This window comes from Erpetoichthys calabaricus, chromosome 8, assembly GCF_900747795.2.
Source record: "Erpetoichthys calabaricus chromosome 8, fErpCal1.3, whole genome shotgun sequence".
Lineage (NCBI taxonomy): Eukaryota > Metazoa > Chordata > Cladistia > Polypteriformes > Polypteridae > Erpetoichthys > Erpetoichthys calabaricus.
The window spans coordinates 48,250,468-48,268,887 of NC_041401.2; the positions used below are offsets into that span (position 1 = coordinate 48,250,468).

The 18,420-nt window shown below is 38.5% G+C and overlaps 1 protein-coding gene across 1 annotated transcript in view; it reads right to left on the minus strand.

Annotated features, from left to right (window-relative positions):
• lrp1bb (low density lipoprotein receptor-related protein 1Bb) overlaps positions 1–18,420 on the minus strand; it is a 2,167,948-nt gene that overhangs the window by 968,569 nt on the left and 1,180,959 nt on the right. The window contains exon 7 of the mRNA XM_051931086.1: positions 4,923–5,085. Within this exon, the coding sequence (XP_051787046.1) occupies positions 4,923–5,085 (163 nt within the window). The remainder of the gene's footprint in view (positions 1–4,922; positions 5,086–18,420) is intronic.

Genomic DNA, 18,420 nt, shown 5'->3' on the forward strand with positions numbered 1-18,420 from the left:
CCCGCGAAATAGGAAAATCCGCGAAGTAGAAACCATATGTTTATATGGTTATTTTTAGAATGTCATGCTTGGGTCACAGATTTGCGCAGAAACACAGAAGGTTGTAGAGAGGCAGGAACGTTATTCAAACACTGCAAACAAACATTTGTCTCTTTTTCAAAAGTTTAAACTGTGCTCCATGACAAGACAGAGATGACAGTTCTGTCTCACAATTAAAAGAATGCAAACATATCTTCCTTTTCAAAGGAGTGCAAAGCAAGCAGTCAAAAAAAAAATCAATAGGGCTTTTTGGCTTTTATGTATGCGAAGCACCGCCGGTACAAAGCTGTTGAAGGCGGCAGCTCACACCCCCTCTGTCAGGAGCAGAGAGAGAGAGAGAGAGAGAGAGATAGAGAGAGAGATAAAAAATCAATACGTGCCCTTTGAGCTTTTAAGTATGCGAAGCTCCGTGCAGCATGTCCTTCAGGAAGCAGCTGCACACAGCCCCCCTGCTCACACCCCCCTACGTCAGCGCGAGAGAGAGAGAGAGAGAGAAAGTAAGTTGGGTAGCTTCTCAGCCATCTGCCAATAGCGTCCCTTGTATGAAATCAACTGGGCAAACCAACTGAGGAAGCATGTACCAGAAATTAAAAGACCCATTGTCCGCAGAAACCCGCGAAGCAGCGAAAAATCCGCGATATATATTTAAATATGCTTTCATATAAAATCCGCGATGGAGTGAAGCCGCGAAAGGCGAAGCGCGAGGGATCACTGTAGTAACATATTAAAATGCTAAACGTTTTAGCAATTCATATTGCTTTCTGTGTCCCTTGGAGGCTTTCTTTGTGCCTTATATCATTCACTGTGGTTAGCTCACCGGCATAACACTGCATTTTCATGGCAAAACAGCAGATGCTGCTGTATCGATCTCTACATTAATTTACATAAAAGTATACCGTTTTTAAGCATTCCTTGTCTGTACTAGCAAAACTAGGAATATGAAAAGATGCCTGGGAAAAAGTTATGGTACTAAAAATGAGATGCCACTATAGTCTATTGCACACTGTAATCATAACAATTGTTATTTAACACCAGAATCACTGAAGCCTGCGAAAATATTTGTAATGTTGGGCCACCTTAATTTTATTCACAGCTCCTCATCGCTGCACCAATTGCTCATCGATAATGCCTTTGCTTTGCAAATGTGTCAATCGACCGCAGGTAGGCAGCCTGCTCACCCTTCTACTTTAGCAAGGCAGCTAAAGTCAGACACAAAATTCTCACAGCTGAAGTCTGTACAGCTGAAGTCTGTTTATCTGGGAGTGAGATGTCTGAAATTGTACAGGAAAATAATATACAGTGATCCCTCGCTATATCGCGCTTCGCCTTTCGCGGCTTCACTCCATCGCGGATTTTATATGTAAGCATATTTAAATATATATCGCAGATTTTTTGCTGGTTCGCGGATTTCTGCGGACAATGGGTCTTTTAATTTCTGGTACATGCTTCCTCAGTTGGTTTGCCCAGTTGATTTCATACAAGGGACGCTATTGGCAGATGGCTGAGAAGCTAGATTGCTTACTTTTCTCTCTCTCTTGCGCTGACTATCTGTGATCCTGACGTATGGGGATTGAGCAGGGGGGCTGTTCGCACACCTAGACGATACGGACGCTCGTCTAAAAATGCTGAAAGATTATCTTCACGTTGCTATCTTTTGTGCAGCTGCTTCCTGAAGCGACATGCTGCACGGTGCTTCGCATACTTAAAAGCTCGAAGGGCACGTATTGATTTTTGACTGAAAAACAAACTCTGTCTCTCTCTCTCTCTCTCTCTCTCCCTCTGCTCCTGACAGAGGGGGTGTGAGCTGCCGCCTTCAACAGCTTTGTGCCGCGGTGCTTCGCATACTTAAAAGCCAAACAGCCCTATTGATTTGTTTGCTAGAGATTGTTTTCTCTATCTATGTGACATTCTGTGCTCCTGTCACGCACTCCTTTGAAGAGGAAGATATGTTTGCATTCTTTTAATTGTGAAACAGAACTGTCATCTCTGTCTTGTCATGGAGCACAGTTTAAACTTTTGAAAAAGAGACAAATGTTTGTTTGCAGTGTTTGAATAACGTTCCTGTCTCTCTACAACCTCCTGTGTTTCTGCGCAAATCTGTGACCCAAACATGACAATATAAAAATAACCATATAAACATATGGTTTCTACTTCGCGGATTTTCTTATTTCGCGGGTGGCTCTGGAACGCAACCCCCACGATGGAGGAGGGATTACTGTATTGTTATTTGAAATACATACATTTCATGTGTGTTTCATGTCTACAATTATTTGTGTAAATATAGGATGATTGAAATGCGAGGCAATAAATATTGAATACATAACTAAACAGAAACTTTTTTCACATGTTATAGTAATAATGACAAAATGTTGACATGAAGTGTATAATGTGTGAAGACTGAAGTCCAATTATCAAATAAACACTTTCACAAAAGGTATAACAAAACAAGTGTGCTTTTATTTAAGAATAAAACTGAAGAAAAATAAACTACTCAATTTACATGTTGCTTTCAATATGTAAAAACCGAAACCCAAATATCAATCGATACGAAGTAAAGACGTTTGCATACGTGTGTTTGCATCTTGCACAATAGAAATGCGTCGGTTTCATAGATATTTGCTTTTGAACTGCAGGTCCACTCTGCATTCTGCACTTTGAGTGGTGGGCTGTGATTATTGTTACTATCTTAATACATAATTGGCCAGCCTCCTCACTCATGTCCGTCCGAAGCCGAATGCGCAGTCGCCTTCTGCACAGCTGCCCAAAAAACCTTACGAGACTGACATCGTTGCAGGCGGCGGATTTACGGCCACGAAAATTCAAAGAGAAAGGCAACTTCGATTAAAGCTCTAGAGGCCTGAAAGGCTATTTCGACTACAGCTCGAGGCCTAATTATGCATTCTGATTCAATTATACATTCATTCAATACACCTATATCAGGTTTGTGGTGCTTATACTTATTACTATTACACTCGTGCCCGTTTCATCTTACGTTCTCGAAACGGGCTCTTTGTCTAGTTGTATAATAAAACATACATTTGATTTGAGTCTGTAACAAATCAACGAAACAAGGGTGTTTTTATTCAGGAATAAAACTGAAAATGTTTTCATTTTGTCATTATGGGTTACTGAGTCTGGACCACTGAGCAATAATAGCAACTTAATCAGTGTAAAATTAAATCTACAACACAATAAAATAAACAGAAAGTGTAGGAGTCAGAAAACTTTCTGAATCCACTGTAAAAGTATTGAAACTGTTTCATCTGTGTCCTCAGGCTAAACATTAATGGAGTACTTGGCCAACCACTAAAAACAGGGAGGCATCAGAAGAGCTGGAGTCTGGAGACACCCAGAGGCAAGTGGAAGCTGAAGGAACTCGAGGTCTCCCAAGGAAGTTGAGGAAGAGGGGTGCAGCTTTTGGTTATGTCCTTTCCAGGAAATGCATAAAAAACCAAGAGGAAAGAGAAAAAGTTCAGTTCACCCTTCATCTCTGAAGAGATTAGAGCCGACTTGGCTCCTAGAGAATTTAGAGATTTTCCAGGAACAAAAGAAAACTGTCCTAGAGAATGTTAAAAGGGTTAGTAACCAAAGTGTGATTGTTACAGACACCAGCAGGCCTAGTTTTGAAAACCTGATTTGGTTTGCTGTGTGCTCCTCTGCAATGTATACTGCATACAATTTTAATTAATTTCTAATATATACTTTTCTCTAGGACAAAATGTAAGCTAACCTCCTCAACTAAACTCTACTATGTGTTCTATTTTAATTTATAAACACACCCCTGCATTTTAAAGCATGGAAAACTGTTTGGTCAAATAAAGTTACAACCTGGCCATTCTGTTAATCAAAATGCTCTTTTTCAGTTATACTGTAATATAAGACTACACTAAAAAGAAGTGTGTAACTTCTTGAAAAGCACAAATCTTTGGCTAATTCGAAATGATGATCATTTCTTTCGGAGGTTAAGAAAACAGAAGGATGACCATCTCGATGCAAATTGAGACCTGTTTGTTTGTGGAGGTACTGCTATAAACAGCTGGATTACAAAGCAAAGAACAGAGCAGACTGAAAGAAAACAGACTAGAAGGGAGAGCGTACATCTCTGAGTAGACAGAACTCCTATTGAATTGCGCAAAGTCAAAATAGGTCCTGATTTTTCTGCAGGTAGGGGAGTTTTTCCATTTGTTTCTATACATCTGCACAATATTAATATTGGTGGGCGGCACAGTGGCACAGTGGTAGCTCTGCTGCCTCACAGTTAGGAGACCTGGGTTTGCTTCTCGGGTCCTCCCTGCGTGGAGTTTGCATGTTCTCCCCATGTCTGCGTGGGTTTCCTCCGGGTACTCCGGTTTCCTCCCATAGTCCAAAGAAATGCAGGTTAGGTGCATTGGTGATCTTAAATTGTCCCTAGTGTGTTGTCCCTAGGGTTGGCACCCTGCCCGGAGTTTGTTCCTACCTGTGTAAGGATATAGCGGGTTGGATAAAGGATGGATGGATGGATTGATATTGGTAAAATATTTAAAACTATGTAGAAGTTTACTGTTGCTTTGGTAGCTCTGGTGAAATGTGTATCAAGTACATTTAGCAACTCATATTTTAAATAGCAAAAATAACAACTTTCACTTTCTGTACAAGGAAAGCAATCAAAAACCACTTCTAAGCATTAAATAAACCAACTGAAAATCTGTCAATGAAGTACAGAAATAATCTATATTTATAAATGCATTTTGACTGATAAATTAGGGCAATAGTTTTTAAAGTTTGTAAAATCAGTGCTCAACGTAAATGACAAAATGAACCTGAATAAAATAATATTTACAAACATAATGAGTGATAAAGACATCAACCTTGGAAAGACGAGGGACAGATAAGTAATGACTTACCCCATAACTGGATCCAGTGCAATTCCTTTTGGATTATAAAGGTCAAGATCAATGAGTGTGATGCAAGTGTCTTCCTTCTTATTGCATACAAATATTCGATCGCTTATCAGATCCACAAAGTAAAAATTTCCACTTAACCAGTCTATGGCCATGTGCTCCACATCTGTAAATTATAAAAAAAAAGTGGAGACATATATTTTCATTTTGTCTAGTAAAAAATTATATATGCATATTTGTGGGAAAAAAGAAACTTGGAGTACACAGTTGGACTAAAATTTTCACTTTTTTGCTGAAATAACAATAAACAAATGAGAATAAAAGGAAAATATCACAGTGCAACAAAAAAGAACAGAAACGTAGTAACAACTGAGCATTAGCAGTTGTCTTAGAGTCCTTGAGTCACCACATCTTGCAACAACTATTGCTTTACACCTCTGACATAAACAGCCATTGAGCTTCAGAATCAGCAGTGTCTGTGAGCGGATGTAATCCCATCCTTGCAAACTTGTTTGATATTGTGATCCAGGACATCTCAAATATGCTTTATGGAGAGAAGGCAGGAAAAGTCAGCACGTGCGTGTCAGATTTCTTCAGAACAGTTGTGACCACACCAGCTTGGTATTACCATGTATCCAGACATTTATGTAGTGTCAATAGATAGCTTCTGACAGGTTGACCTGCTACAAGACCACCATCATGGAGTCTGTCCCTCCCTGCCAGCAGTTTCAACAATTGCAATATGGATGACAGATCTAAAAAGATTTCTAAGTTGGACCATATGACTTTGTTTTGGTCCTACTCTGGAGTGTTCACATGACATGCTGGTTGTCAGTTTTCTCAAATCTTCTATGGGATCAGGACATTGTTGAGCAAATTAATCCATAGTGTCTTGCAATGATGGCATATGACACGCCTGGCCGCAGTGCACCAGCGATCCTCTCCAGTTTTTCTAGTAACACTAAAAACATTATGGAATGTGCAGAAAAGTAACTGTGGTCATCTTTCTTGCTTTGACCTATGCTTTAATTGAAGTCTTTTTGAAAGGAGACCTGATCAAGCATTTTCCACCTGGACCTCTCTGTGCACCTAACAAGACTTCACCTTTTTGACAAGCTGCAATGCCTCACTGCACAAGCTGGACTGCTGGTCAGAAGGGTAACATAAATTGACAACTTTTAGTGAAACTACACAAGCTGTAATTGGAGTTTTCTCATTCTAGAAAATGTTGGATTTCTTATATAATTCACTGAAAATCCCTAAAAGTATAATTATTTATATTTCTACAGCTAAAACCCAGTATCAAGTGTATCAAACTTCTCATAAATAATACACAAATAATAAAAAAATATTTAAGTATAAGTGCTGCTTACAAAATGTAATGCTTTATAAATCTTTAAGCTTACATTCAGCACTGTAAATCAGTAGATGTTAATCTAGATCAGTAGATTACTTGTCTAATACATTTTTAAAATTACATAATGTGCCCAGAAAATTTGACTTTTCTATTCAAAGAACAAAAAAAAAACAACTAATTTTTGAAATTAAAAAAACTAATTTCCCCTTCTTTATTTTTAACTTCCATCTAACAAATATGGTGAATTAACTTTTAATTATATTATACTGGGCCTTTAAGACACCAGATCAAGACAGATATGGTAAAGAAGGTAAAACAAATAATTCCTTTTTTTTTAACAATCAAACTCTTCTACAGCTGCAAAACACCATAAACAATTTCAAATATAAAACTTTGTGAATATGAAAAGGTTAAATGGTAAACGTAAACTACCATGTTGAGACTGCTTAACAGATATGAATTCCTGGTAAATTGGAAGCTAAAATCTCAGAGCCGGTGCTTTATTATGCTCTCTGTGTGGCCTGTAAGTCACTTAATCTGCCAGTGCTCAACCACACAAACAGCAAGGCTATTTTTCTCTGTTTGGTTAGAATCCAAACACACACAATCCGAGTCAGTTTTGTAAGTGTTGAACATAAAACACTGGGGAATTGTTGGCTTAGCTGAGAGGACATTTTAATCCAAAGCAGACACTTGAAGTTTACCTAACAGGTGAGAGATATTCTGAATGTATGGCTGTGTTACAGAATGTTAGTACAAAGCTGCTCTTGTGGACATACTCTGAAAGTAGGGACAGAAGAGGCAGTATGTCAAGTTCAGAAATGCAGTTAGCATTATTGCTTGGCAACATGTGCCCACTGCATTTTTACCTGAATGTGATTTCTTTTGTTTCTAATCATCTCAGGGCGATGTATGCTTCAGCAAGATGTGATGCTGTGTTTTCATTGTTGCATGGCAACACAAGCTTTCGTGTGAAGTTTAAAATTGATGCACTTTACAAGCAGGATACAATAAAGATCCTTTGACAAGCAGGATTGTTATATGTACTGTACAGTGGCAAAGTGGCCATTAAATATCGTAACAAACATGGATGTATTGTTCCCATAAGAGATCAGTTCTCCAGAATATACAGGGTTCTGGCAGCTATGGGATACAGTAAGAACTAGAATTAAGGGACAAGGTTTGGGTCAAGGAGTGAAGCGGGACTGGATGCATGCCACAGCCAGCCAATATGTATCAGATTCTTTCACCTATCACTAACTGGATGTATTCCAAGTCCTTCCTATGATCATCTACCTGCAGCTCACAGATGTTCCTACAATAGGAAAAGTGCATCCTTTGAAGTAGGGTTTCATTAAAACACATCCTTTTGAAACCCACAATTAAACCAATCCCTTGTGTAATGGTATTCACTGTATTAGACTAGGACCCTTTCTTGGACGGGAAAAAAAACCAATGATTTTTAAATTATATTAAAAACATGCATTGTGAGCCTGCAGCATTCATTAAAATAAATTGAACCATTCCTATTGTTTCTGGAAGGCGCTGCTGTTATTGTAACTCCTGGTTTTAGAACTTCAAAATTCATTTTTGGAATTATTGTTTACTTTTATATTTATGAAGATGACAGCATCATGGTGCCATTTGGGATTTTTTTTTACATGGGATTGCATCCATTGTGTACTATTTTCTCCAGGTCATGGCCATATTGTTTATAGCATTTATATCCATCACTAACTTTAAGAAACAGACTGACCTTTCACCTTAAGTAAAATGAAAAATATAATCTGGTCATCCAGAAATGCCATTTTTACACTCAAATTGTATCTTGTGCAAAGCCATACAAATTTAATATGTTTGGTTTGCTATTTATTTCTACTAAAAACACTGTTTAGCTTTAATTGCTTTATTGTCAGACCAAGTAATGGACTAATAGAGGCCCTGCATTTCTCAGAAAAGTCCGACCAGAAACTCAGATGAATACATTGAGGTGGGAAGGTGAATCATCACAACTCGGAGCATCGAGTACTCTGATAGTACGTGTATGCAGAAATAACAACCAAAGCTCAAAATAGCAGCACCGACTGAAAAAACAAGACGGCATCACAGGATTTCAAAAATGTAAACAATATATAATAAACTGAATTTTTCACTTTTCCGAAGGTATGGAAAGAATAAATCTAAGAAAAAATTCACAAAGATTATAACAGCGGTGTGGCAGAGTCAATGTCCTAGTTTTAGGATAGTTGCTTGAAAGAAACCTTCAGATCTTTCCGCTACTGACCTCAGTTTGTTAGCTTTGGTTTGACGAGGCTCTTACTTTATTTTTGTCATCTGAATTTTGAACTGTTTAGGGTTTGATACTCTTGTGTTCGTTTGGCCTTTTTTGGTATTATCAATCTCTTATTTGTCATTTTACTACAAGTGAATTTCCCCTTGGGGATTAATAAAGTATCTATCTATCTATCTATCTATCTATCTATCTATCTATCTATCTATCTATCTATCTATCTATCTATCTATCTATCTATCTATCTATCTATCTATCTATCTATCTATCTACAGTAATCCCTCGCTATATCGCGCTTCGCCTTTCGCGGCTTCACTCCATCGCGGATTTTAACAGTGTTAATTCATAGTTGGTATGCCAGTTTGAAGAGATACGTTTTAAGGGCAGTTTTAAAATGTGTTATTGAGTCTAGAATTCCAGAGTTGAGACCTCATGGCTGTTTTTATCACTGATACATATTGGCATCTGTGGGATCTCATATACACAGGCATGTGCCTTTTCCAATTATCTGCAATCAATGTAATTGGCCCAGGAGGAATCCAAACAAGGTGCAGAAACATCTCAATGATGATAAATTGAATGAGAAGCACCTGAGCTAAATTTCATGTATCATAGCAATAGGGCTTGAATACTTGTGTTAATGTAAAATTTCAAGTTGTTTTTACTTTTAATAAATTTACAAAAATCCTAAAATACAGTTTCCATCTTATCATTTATTGTGTTGATTAATCGAGGGAAAAATGAATTTAAATGATTTAGCAGAATGCTGCAACATACCAAAATCTGGAAAAAGTAAAAGGGCCTGAATAGTATCTATCTATCTATCTATCTATCTATCTATCTATCTATCTATCTATCTATCTATCTATCTATCTATCTATCTATCTATCTATCTATCTATCTATCTATCTATCTATCTATCTATCTATCTATCTACAGTAATCCCTCGCTATATCGCGCTTCGCCTTTCGCGGCTTCACTCCATCGCGGATTTTATATGTAAGCATATTTAAATATATATTGCGGATCTTTTGCTGGTTTGCGGATTTCTGCGGACAATGGGTCTTTTAATTTCTGGTACATGCTTCCTCAGTTGGTTTGCCCAGTTGATTTCATACAAGGGATGCTATTGGCAGATGGCTGAGAAGCTACCCAACTTACTTTTCTCTCTCTCTTGCACTGACTTTCTCTGATCCTGACGTAGGGGGATTGAGCAGGGGGGCTGTTCGCACACCTAGACGATACGGACGCTCGTCTAAAAATGCTGAAAGATTATCTTCACATTGCTACCTTCTGTGCAGCTGCTTCCTGAAGCGACATGCTGCACGGTGCTTCGCATACTTAAAAGCTCAAAGGGCACGTATTGATTTTTGATTGAAAAACAAACTCTGTCTCTCTCTCTCTCTCTCTGCTCCTGACGGAGGGGGTGTGAGCTGCCGCCTTCAGCAGCTTTGTGCCGCGGTGCTTCGCATACTTAAAAGCCAAACAGCCCTATTGATTTGTTTGCTTTTCTCTATCTCTCTGACATGCTCTGCTCCTGACACGCACTCCTTTGAAGAGGAAGATATGTTTGCATTCTTTTAATTGTGAGACGGAACTGTCATCTCTGTCTTGTCATGGAGCACAGTTTAAAGTTTTTGAAAAAGAGACAAATGTTTGTTTGCAGTGTTTGAATAAAGTTCCTGTCTCTCTACAACTTCCTGTGTTTCTGCGCAAATCTGTGACCCAAGCATGACAATATAAAAATAACCATATAAACATATGGTTTCTACTTTGCGGATTTTCTTATTTCGCGGGTGGCTCTGGAACGCAACCCCCGCGATGGAGGAGGGATTACTCTATCTATCTATCTATCTATCTATCTATCTATCTATCTATCTATCTATCTATCTATCTATCTATCTATCTATCTATCTATCTATCTATCTATCTATCTATCTATCTATCTATCTATCTATCTATCTATCTATCTATCTATCTATCTATCTATCTATGTGTGGCTTCCCCTTTAACATCCAGTTCATTTCCTGGACTTTTTTCAATCAAAATACCACCAAGCGTTCACCATCTACTCCTGTTTGACGATCGCAGTATTCTGAAATCAGCAAGAAAACTGAACAGACAGCATATGCAAAAACAAATCAGCAAATGATGTTAGCCATATAAATTGTGATTGGTTAACTTGAAAACACTGAATAACTGTAAACTTTAGATGTTTAGATGAATAAACACTGAATGCACTGAAGGAAGCACAAGAGCATGTTTAAAATGTGGCTGCTGAAGGGTGTTCATTCTCCTGATTCTTAAACACTGTCTCTTTAAGGTTACTGATTTATAAATATTTAAGATATTGAGAAATACATTTTATTGAGGGCATCACAGAGTTATGCAACAGTTACAACTGCTGCCATTCAGATCCAGTGTCAGGTGTTGTTGTTTAGGCATATTTTGCACATTCTCCCATCTCTAAGTAGGTTTTCCTCCATGTACTCCAGTTTCCTCCAACCCAAAGATGAGAATGTTAGATGAATTGATTATTCCAAACCAGTTATGGTATGGGTATCAGTGTGTACTGTACATGAGCAGGCCCTGCAGTGGATTGTATGCAAAGTATGTGTGTTGTGTATAGGAGGGCAGTCGAGGGTTGTTTTTTTCCTTGTATCTGTTTGCTAACTCCGTAAACTGGGCTATACAACTTTAGGACTGTAGTTTAAGTAAGGTAAGTGGACAGATTTAAGAATGAAATTTGGCACACACTATCCTCAGTAAGCTTAACCATAATATAGATTTCAATGGAACCAAACTTATAAATAACACAAAAGTGCAAAGTTTCTTGGTAGGTCATAGTTTAGAGTAAGCAGAGCTAGAGCAGTATATTAAAAAATTATCTAAAATTTATTTAAATTCATTTTTTTCACTAATAAAATAGCACTCAATATCTTGATAATGAGTAAATGAAAAGAAGTTTGTAGGAATGTTTACAATTGTTTTGATAATTGTATTGATATCACATTGAAACAAGCATGTGATATGGTAGTGATTACAGCCTGGAAACTACTTGACTATTATGTGACAAGCTGTGCAATGCGGATTTGGGAATTGCCTTCCATTCATCTCTACAGATATCTCACATGCTGTCAGGTTTTAATGCTGTCAGTGGACAGATATTTTCAAGTCTCTTCAGAGATTTGTGATTGGGTTCAAATCTGGGCATTGCCAAAGCCAATCAACAACATTAACAGAGTTATCCATAAGCCACTCCTGTCTTAGCTTTGCTTTGTGCTTAAGGTCACTGTCTGGTTGAAAGGTGATCCTTAGGCCAGGTATGAGGTCCAGAGTGCTCTGGAGAAGGCTTTCATTAAGCATATCACAGTAATTTATTCATTTAATCTCTCCATTAACTCTGTCTTGTCTCCTAGTCCATGCTGCTAAAAAACAACTCCACAGCATGATGTTGCCACCACTGTGCTCCACTGGTGGAATGGAATTGCACAGGTAATGAGCAGTGCTTGGTTTCCTCCAGACATGATACTTGAGGTCAAATAGTTCAATCTTGGTTTAATCTTGTTTCTCATAGCCTGAGAGTCCTTCAGGTGTGCTTTTGCAAAGTGGAGTGCTACAGTGGTTGTTGTCCTTGTGGAAATTTCTCCCATCCCCACACAGGTTCTCCGGATCTCAGCCAGAGGGACCACCAAGTTCTTGGTCACATCTGTTACCAAGGAACTTGTCCCCCTTTTGTTCAGGTTTCATTTAGTAATTTAGTAATAATGCTCTTGGGAACCTTCCAATGATGCAAAAAGTTTTATAGACTTCCCTTGATTTGTGCCTCGGCTCAATCCTGTCTCTAAGCTCTGCAGGTCACCATACAATGAAATTAAACAACATTAATAAAATAAAAAAAGAGAATGATAAAATCAAAAAGCAATAAGGTACAGAGGTAGTAGCAAACATACAAAGATAACAGGCAGTAACAGTGTTAATTCATAGTTGGTATGCCAGTTTGAAGAGATACGTTTTAAGGGCAGTTTTAAAATGTGTTATTGAGTCTAGAATTCCAGAGTTGAGACCTCATGGCTGTTTTTATCACTGATACATATTGGCATCTGTGGGATCTCATATACACAGGCATGTGCCTTTTCCAATTATCTGCAATCAATGTAATTGGCCCAGGAGGAATCCAAACAAGGTGCAGAAACATCTCAATGATGATAAATTGAATGAGAAGCACCTGAGCTAAATTTCATGTATCATAGCAATAGGGCTTGAATACTTGTGTTAATGTAAAATTTCAAGTTGTTTTTACTTTTAATAAATTTACAAAAATCCTAAAATACAGTTTCCATCTTATCATTTATTGTGTTGATTAATCGAGGGAAAAATGAATTTAAATGATTTAGCAGAATGCTGCAACATACCAAAATCTGGAAAAAGTAAAAGGGCCTGAATAGTATCTATCTATCTATCTATCTATCTATCTATCTATCTATCTATCTATCTATCTATCTATCTATCTATCTATCTATCTATCTATCTATCTATCTATCTATCTATCTATCTATCTATCTATCTATCTATCTACTGTCTGAGGGGACTTTAAAGATCATAGCGTGCATTTTTGCATATGTAGTCTCATCCTTCCCTGTACTATGATGCTGTACAATATGTTTATCTCTACAATATACTTTATGCATCGCACACATTTAGTTTTGTGGTTAGCGTTACTGTCTCGGAATCCTGGGGTTGATTCATGACCCTCGGAACGGTCTTAATGCATTTTGCAAGGTGTGCCCTACACAAGACAGGCGCCATATCTGCGGCTGTTTCCTACCTTGCACCTAATGCTGCTGGATAGATGTCAGTTACTGCCACTCCCTGGGTTAAGCAGTTTAGAAGATGAATAGATGTTTTATTTTTATCCTGGTCTATTAAGTTATTGCACACAAACAGACACACACAGACACACACACATACACATACACACCACTCACACAAGGGCCAATTTAGTATTGCTAATTAATGTAACTTGCACAATGAGGTATGTGTAAGGAAACCAAAGTGCCAGAGGAAAACCCAAGCAAAAACTGAAAGAATGTTCAAATTCCTCAAGAACAACACCTTGGGTTGCCCAATTCAAACCCAAAGCAAAGGTTGTGTGAGCCAGCGGCACTATAACTACATAACCATGCTGCCTTGGATTTAATATTCATAGAATTTTTTTTATTGGTACAATTCATGCTTTTAAGCTGTGTAGTTGTTTGATTTCTTAATTACAGTTTAACAGTTGCCTTTTAACAACTGCAAACTATTCCTGTTGAAAAATCGTTCATTCAAAAAACACCAATTATTCCTTCACATTTTTTAAAAGTCTCTTTATTTTTATAGAGACCACATGGTATATATTAGACAAAAAACAAAAGATAGCTGCCAACAGTTCACTCTTCAAAGGCAGGTAACAATAGGATAAATATTTAAACTGTCAAGAGGCAAGTAACTAACTCTGAAACACATTTACTTTCTTTATGATTTGGCACAACAGCAGGTGGTCAAAGATTTTCGACTAAAGGTGAATAGATTTTAATAGAAATCAGTAATACAGTTGTCTTGGGATGCTGCAAATGAGTCCTCAGGGGTATTCTGGAAAAAAGAGCATGCTGTGCTGTTTTAGTAGGATCAGGGTGAACAAATTCTGGGGTAATTAGTTGTTCAGGGTATAGGAGGGTGTACAGGAGTTATAATTCATAATATTTTCTCCATCACTGATTCACTTTGTGACCTTGAGCAAGTCACTTCCATTGCACAAAAGGAACATTTGATTTATAATTCACTTTAAAAAAATATTAGTTCTATATATACAGCAATTTTAAATGGGAATATTTTGCTCTTATATGCAACTGAACTTCATCTTTAGTCTTCGTCAACCAGAGACCCAACCCACTATTGTAGTATTTTGCATAAATATTACCTAATAAACTACAGGAACTGGTGTAGAGAGACCACTAATGAGACCATTTCAATTTGTGTTACAGTTTATTGATATGGTGTATGCAGGGACAGTGGATATTGTGGTTACTCCAAGGTGTTTGAGTAGTCTGAATATTTTATACATGGTCACTTGGATGTTTCTAAGGAGAATATAAAGTAACATGCTGTTGATCAGCAAATTCAAATTGTCATTGTTTGAGGAGCGTAGCAGAGATTGCACTATGGCCAAATGGCATTTCATCCATGTTTCATTTCTGCCTTCCGTTCATTGTTAGCAACACAGATTCTGGTTCTACAGAACAGTATGCTGAAGAACGATAAATGGATTTACACTGTGAAGGTGATGTTTACATGGAGCATCTGTGAGGTAATGCATAGTATGTAAAATGTCAGTTTCAAATCAGAATATAACATGCTGTTGATTAGCAAATCTTAATTATAATTGTCAGAGGAAGCAAGTGAGTGCGTGCTCCTTATGGTCAACTGCCATGTCCTGTCCCCCTTTCTATACAACAGACTTCCAGCGCAATACCAACACCTGCCATCTATAGAAATTTTCAAATGACTCGGCCATCATAGGCTGCATTAATAAAAGAGATGAGTCAGAGTGCAGAAAGGTTATGGAGGACTTGTCTTATGGTGCAGCGACAACAACCTGTAACTCAACATCAGCAAGACAAAAGTGCTGGTGGTGGACTTTAGGCGTGCCAAAAAGCCTCTGAGACCAGTCACCATTCAGGGGGTGGACGTGAAAGTGGTCCAGATCTACAAGCACCTGGGGGATTACATAAACAACAAACTGGACTGGTCTGACAACACAGTGGCGCTCTACAAAAAGGCCCAGAGCAGACTGTACTTCCTAAGGAGACACAGGACTATTGCTGTTGGAAATGTTCTACCAGTCCATAGTAGCCAGTATTTTGTTCTGTGTTGCAGTATTCTGGAAGCAAATTCAGCTCAAAAGAAACACAGTGCCTGAACAAACTTATCAGGAAATCCTATTCCATGACAGGCCAGACCCTGGACACACTGGAAGCAATTGTGAAAAAGAGGATGATGGCAAAATTGGATGCCATCATAGAAAAATCACCTCAATCCCCTCTAAGAACTCATTTATACTTCATGCTCAGAACGCGTACACGCCTGCATCATGGCTGCCACGCGTTTCCAGCGTTCATTTGATGCTCAGAAATTAATGCAACGCGTGTGCGAGATGCAGTACCAGTAAAAAGTTGGGGAGCGCAGTGTGCTAAAAGTTGGAATGTGACGTCAGAGTCTCTGGTTACTATCTACATGTGACAGAAAGCCGCTTTGCAGATCCTACGAGATCGGTGTGCACGCTTCGATGTTTGATGAATGGTTCGAAGTGGTGAAGCAAAATGCCGACATACAGATGCATTCATGGTGCTTTTAAATTCAAGTGTTGCATATTCCCGATCGTAATGACACGATACATTTTAAAAGTCTCGCATACCGTCTTCTGTGCCGTCTTTTTTTCTAGGGCTTTCTCCGGTACTGACAACTGTGGCAAACAGCAATAGATCGCCACACTGAGCACATTACAGTAAATTTATGATATTACAACTTTCTGCATATTCAGAATCCTCAGATTTATACTTCATATCACTTTCATGATGAAATGCATTGAAGTATGTATGTTACATTTTACAGATAAATGGGTAATTTCCTTTAAATAATGAATACTGTTAATTACACTTACACACAAGGGGGTGACATGGTGGCAAAGCGCTAGCACTGCTGTCTTGCAGGGAGTCACGTTGCTGATATTCCCTGCCTGGAGTTTACATGTTTTCCTGCTGGATTTCCACAGTGTGCTCCAATGTCCTGCGCAATGCTAGCTGAAATGGACATATCCCTGGACTGATGGATTTAATCATTGAACATCCTTTTCAGAGATATTTCAGTAAGGTGTCCCGGAAAATGTTCCGGGCAATTCACAACACAGCGAAGCCGATCCTGTTCTCCCCGTGATAATATCTCACACTGCCACCTGGTGGATTCCTCCAGATTTACGTAAAGTCCGCGCGCAAGTATAAACAGTACAACGCTTGTGTAGCAGGAGCGTCCGCTGCAGCATGCATTGTGTTGCGTGAAGTATAAATCTGGCCTAAGCGCTCTCTTGGAGTACTTTTAGCCACAGGCTCATTCCACCATTGTGTGCACCCCCTCTGTGGGTCTTTTCAACCCATTGCTATTAGGCAATTCAATGTTTACACCCGATGTATTCATTAAGTTTACTTCTATTTATTTATTTATTTATTGATTGATTGGCTGTATTATTTGCCCTACGAGTATGTAGCCTTGCTTTTTATATTTCCGCTGCTCTATGCATCTGAATTTTACTCTGCGATTAATAGTTTATCTAAGTTAGTCTGGTCTAATCTCATCCATGTTTAGTTTCTGCTTACCATCCATTGCTAGTAACACTGATTCAGGTTCTATAGGACAGTGCTCTAAATAGTTTTCAAATGTTCTTAAATTAGTGTATATCATGATCATATATATATATATATATATATATATATATATATATATATATATATATATATATATATTTGCAGCTGGAGATCCACAAAGGATGAAAAATGAATCACGTATAATAAAGTACTTTTTATTCCTGAGCTTTCAACCCCTGCCAGGGGTCTTCATCAGAGTTTAATGCTTAGACTTACAAGAATCAAAGGCAATATATAGCAAAACATTACGATTGGGGGAGGTGGCTAAGTCAGTGTGATCGGGGGGGGGGGGTATTGGGTGTAAAGTCTTGTTTATTATGAACATGTTCTTCTTAAGTTTGCATATGCTGGATTTATGTCCAAGTGTTTGTTGATGGCGTTCTCATTTGATAACCAGGATTCAGCCAGCTCTCTGGCACTTTTAGTACTGGCCTTGAATTTTACTTGTACATTATCCCAGTTAAATGTATGTCCTGTTGATTTAGTATGCATATAGATCAATGATAGTGAGTCCTTTCTTCGGACGGTGTTGCGATGTTCCTGTATACATGTTGCGATTCTTTTTGATGTTTGTCCTATGTATACCGCTGAGCAAGAACTGCATGGAATGCTATAAACACTTTCGTGTTTCTGCTGTCGATTTCTTGTTTTTAGCATTAAAGAGGACCGTTCGCAAATTGTTTGTGGGTTTGTGTGCTATTCTGACGCCTAACTTGGCCAGGATGCGTGCTGCACCTTCAGACACCTTGTGGTGATAAGGGAGTGAGTGCCAGGTGGGGTGGGGGTTCTGATTCTGATTATATACAGTATATGTTACAGTATACTGTATATCCGTGGACTCACACCATGAAGCATCACAGTTTGCAGATTTGCACTGTGGATAGGTGAAGTGTATTGGTGGCATTGTACAGAAAAGCAGGAGGCAGAGAGAGAGAAAACTCAGCTGATGTCACCAGAAAGCGTTCTGCTTAGAGTGTTCAATCTCTGCATGGCCAAGACTACCTGCAGAAGTTCTCCCATAACTCACGCTGTGAGGCAGAAGTTGCAGCCTCACAGCTGGCCACCAGCAGTTCACCACAGTGCAAATCTGTGAATTGAGATGCCTTGTGGTGAGTGTCCATGGTGATATGCTTGGCAACAAAAGTGAGATTTCTAGTGTGGATGGGTGGAATGCAGTGGTGGTGTTGCATAGAAAAGGTGGGGGCCTGAGAGAGAGAGAGAGAAAGAGAGAGAGAGATAAGCAGAAGGCACCAGGAAATGCTCCGCTCGCAGTGTTTAGAAGAAGCCTCTGCAAAGCTAAGACTAGCAGTTTGAGGCATGAATCAATGACAATATAATAATAATAATACATTTTATTTAATAGGTACCTTTCTTAACACTCAAGGTCACCATACA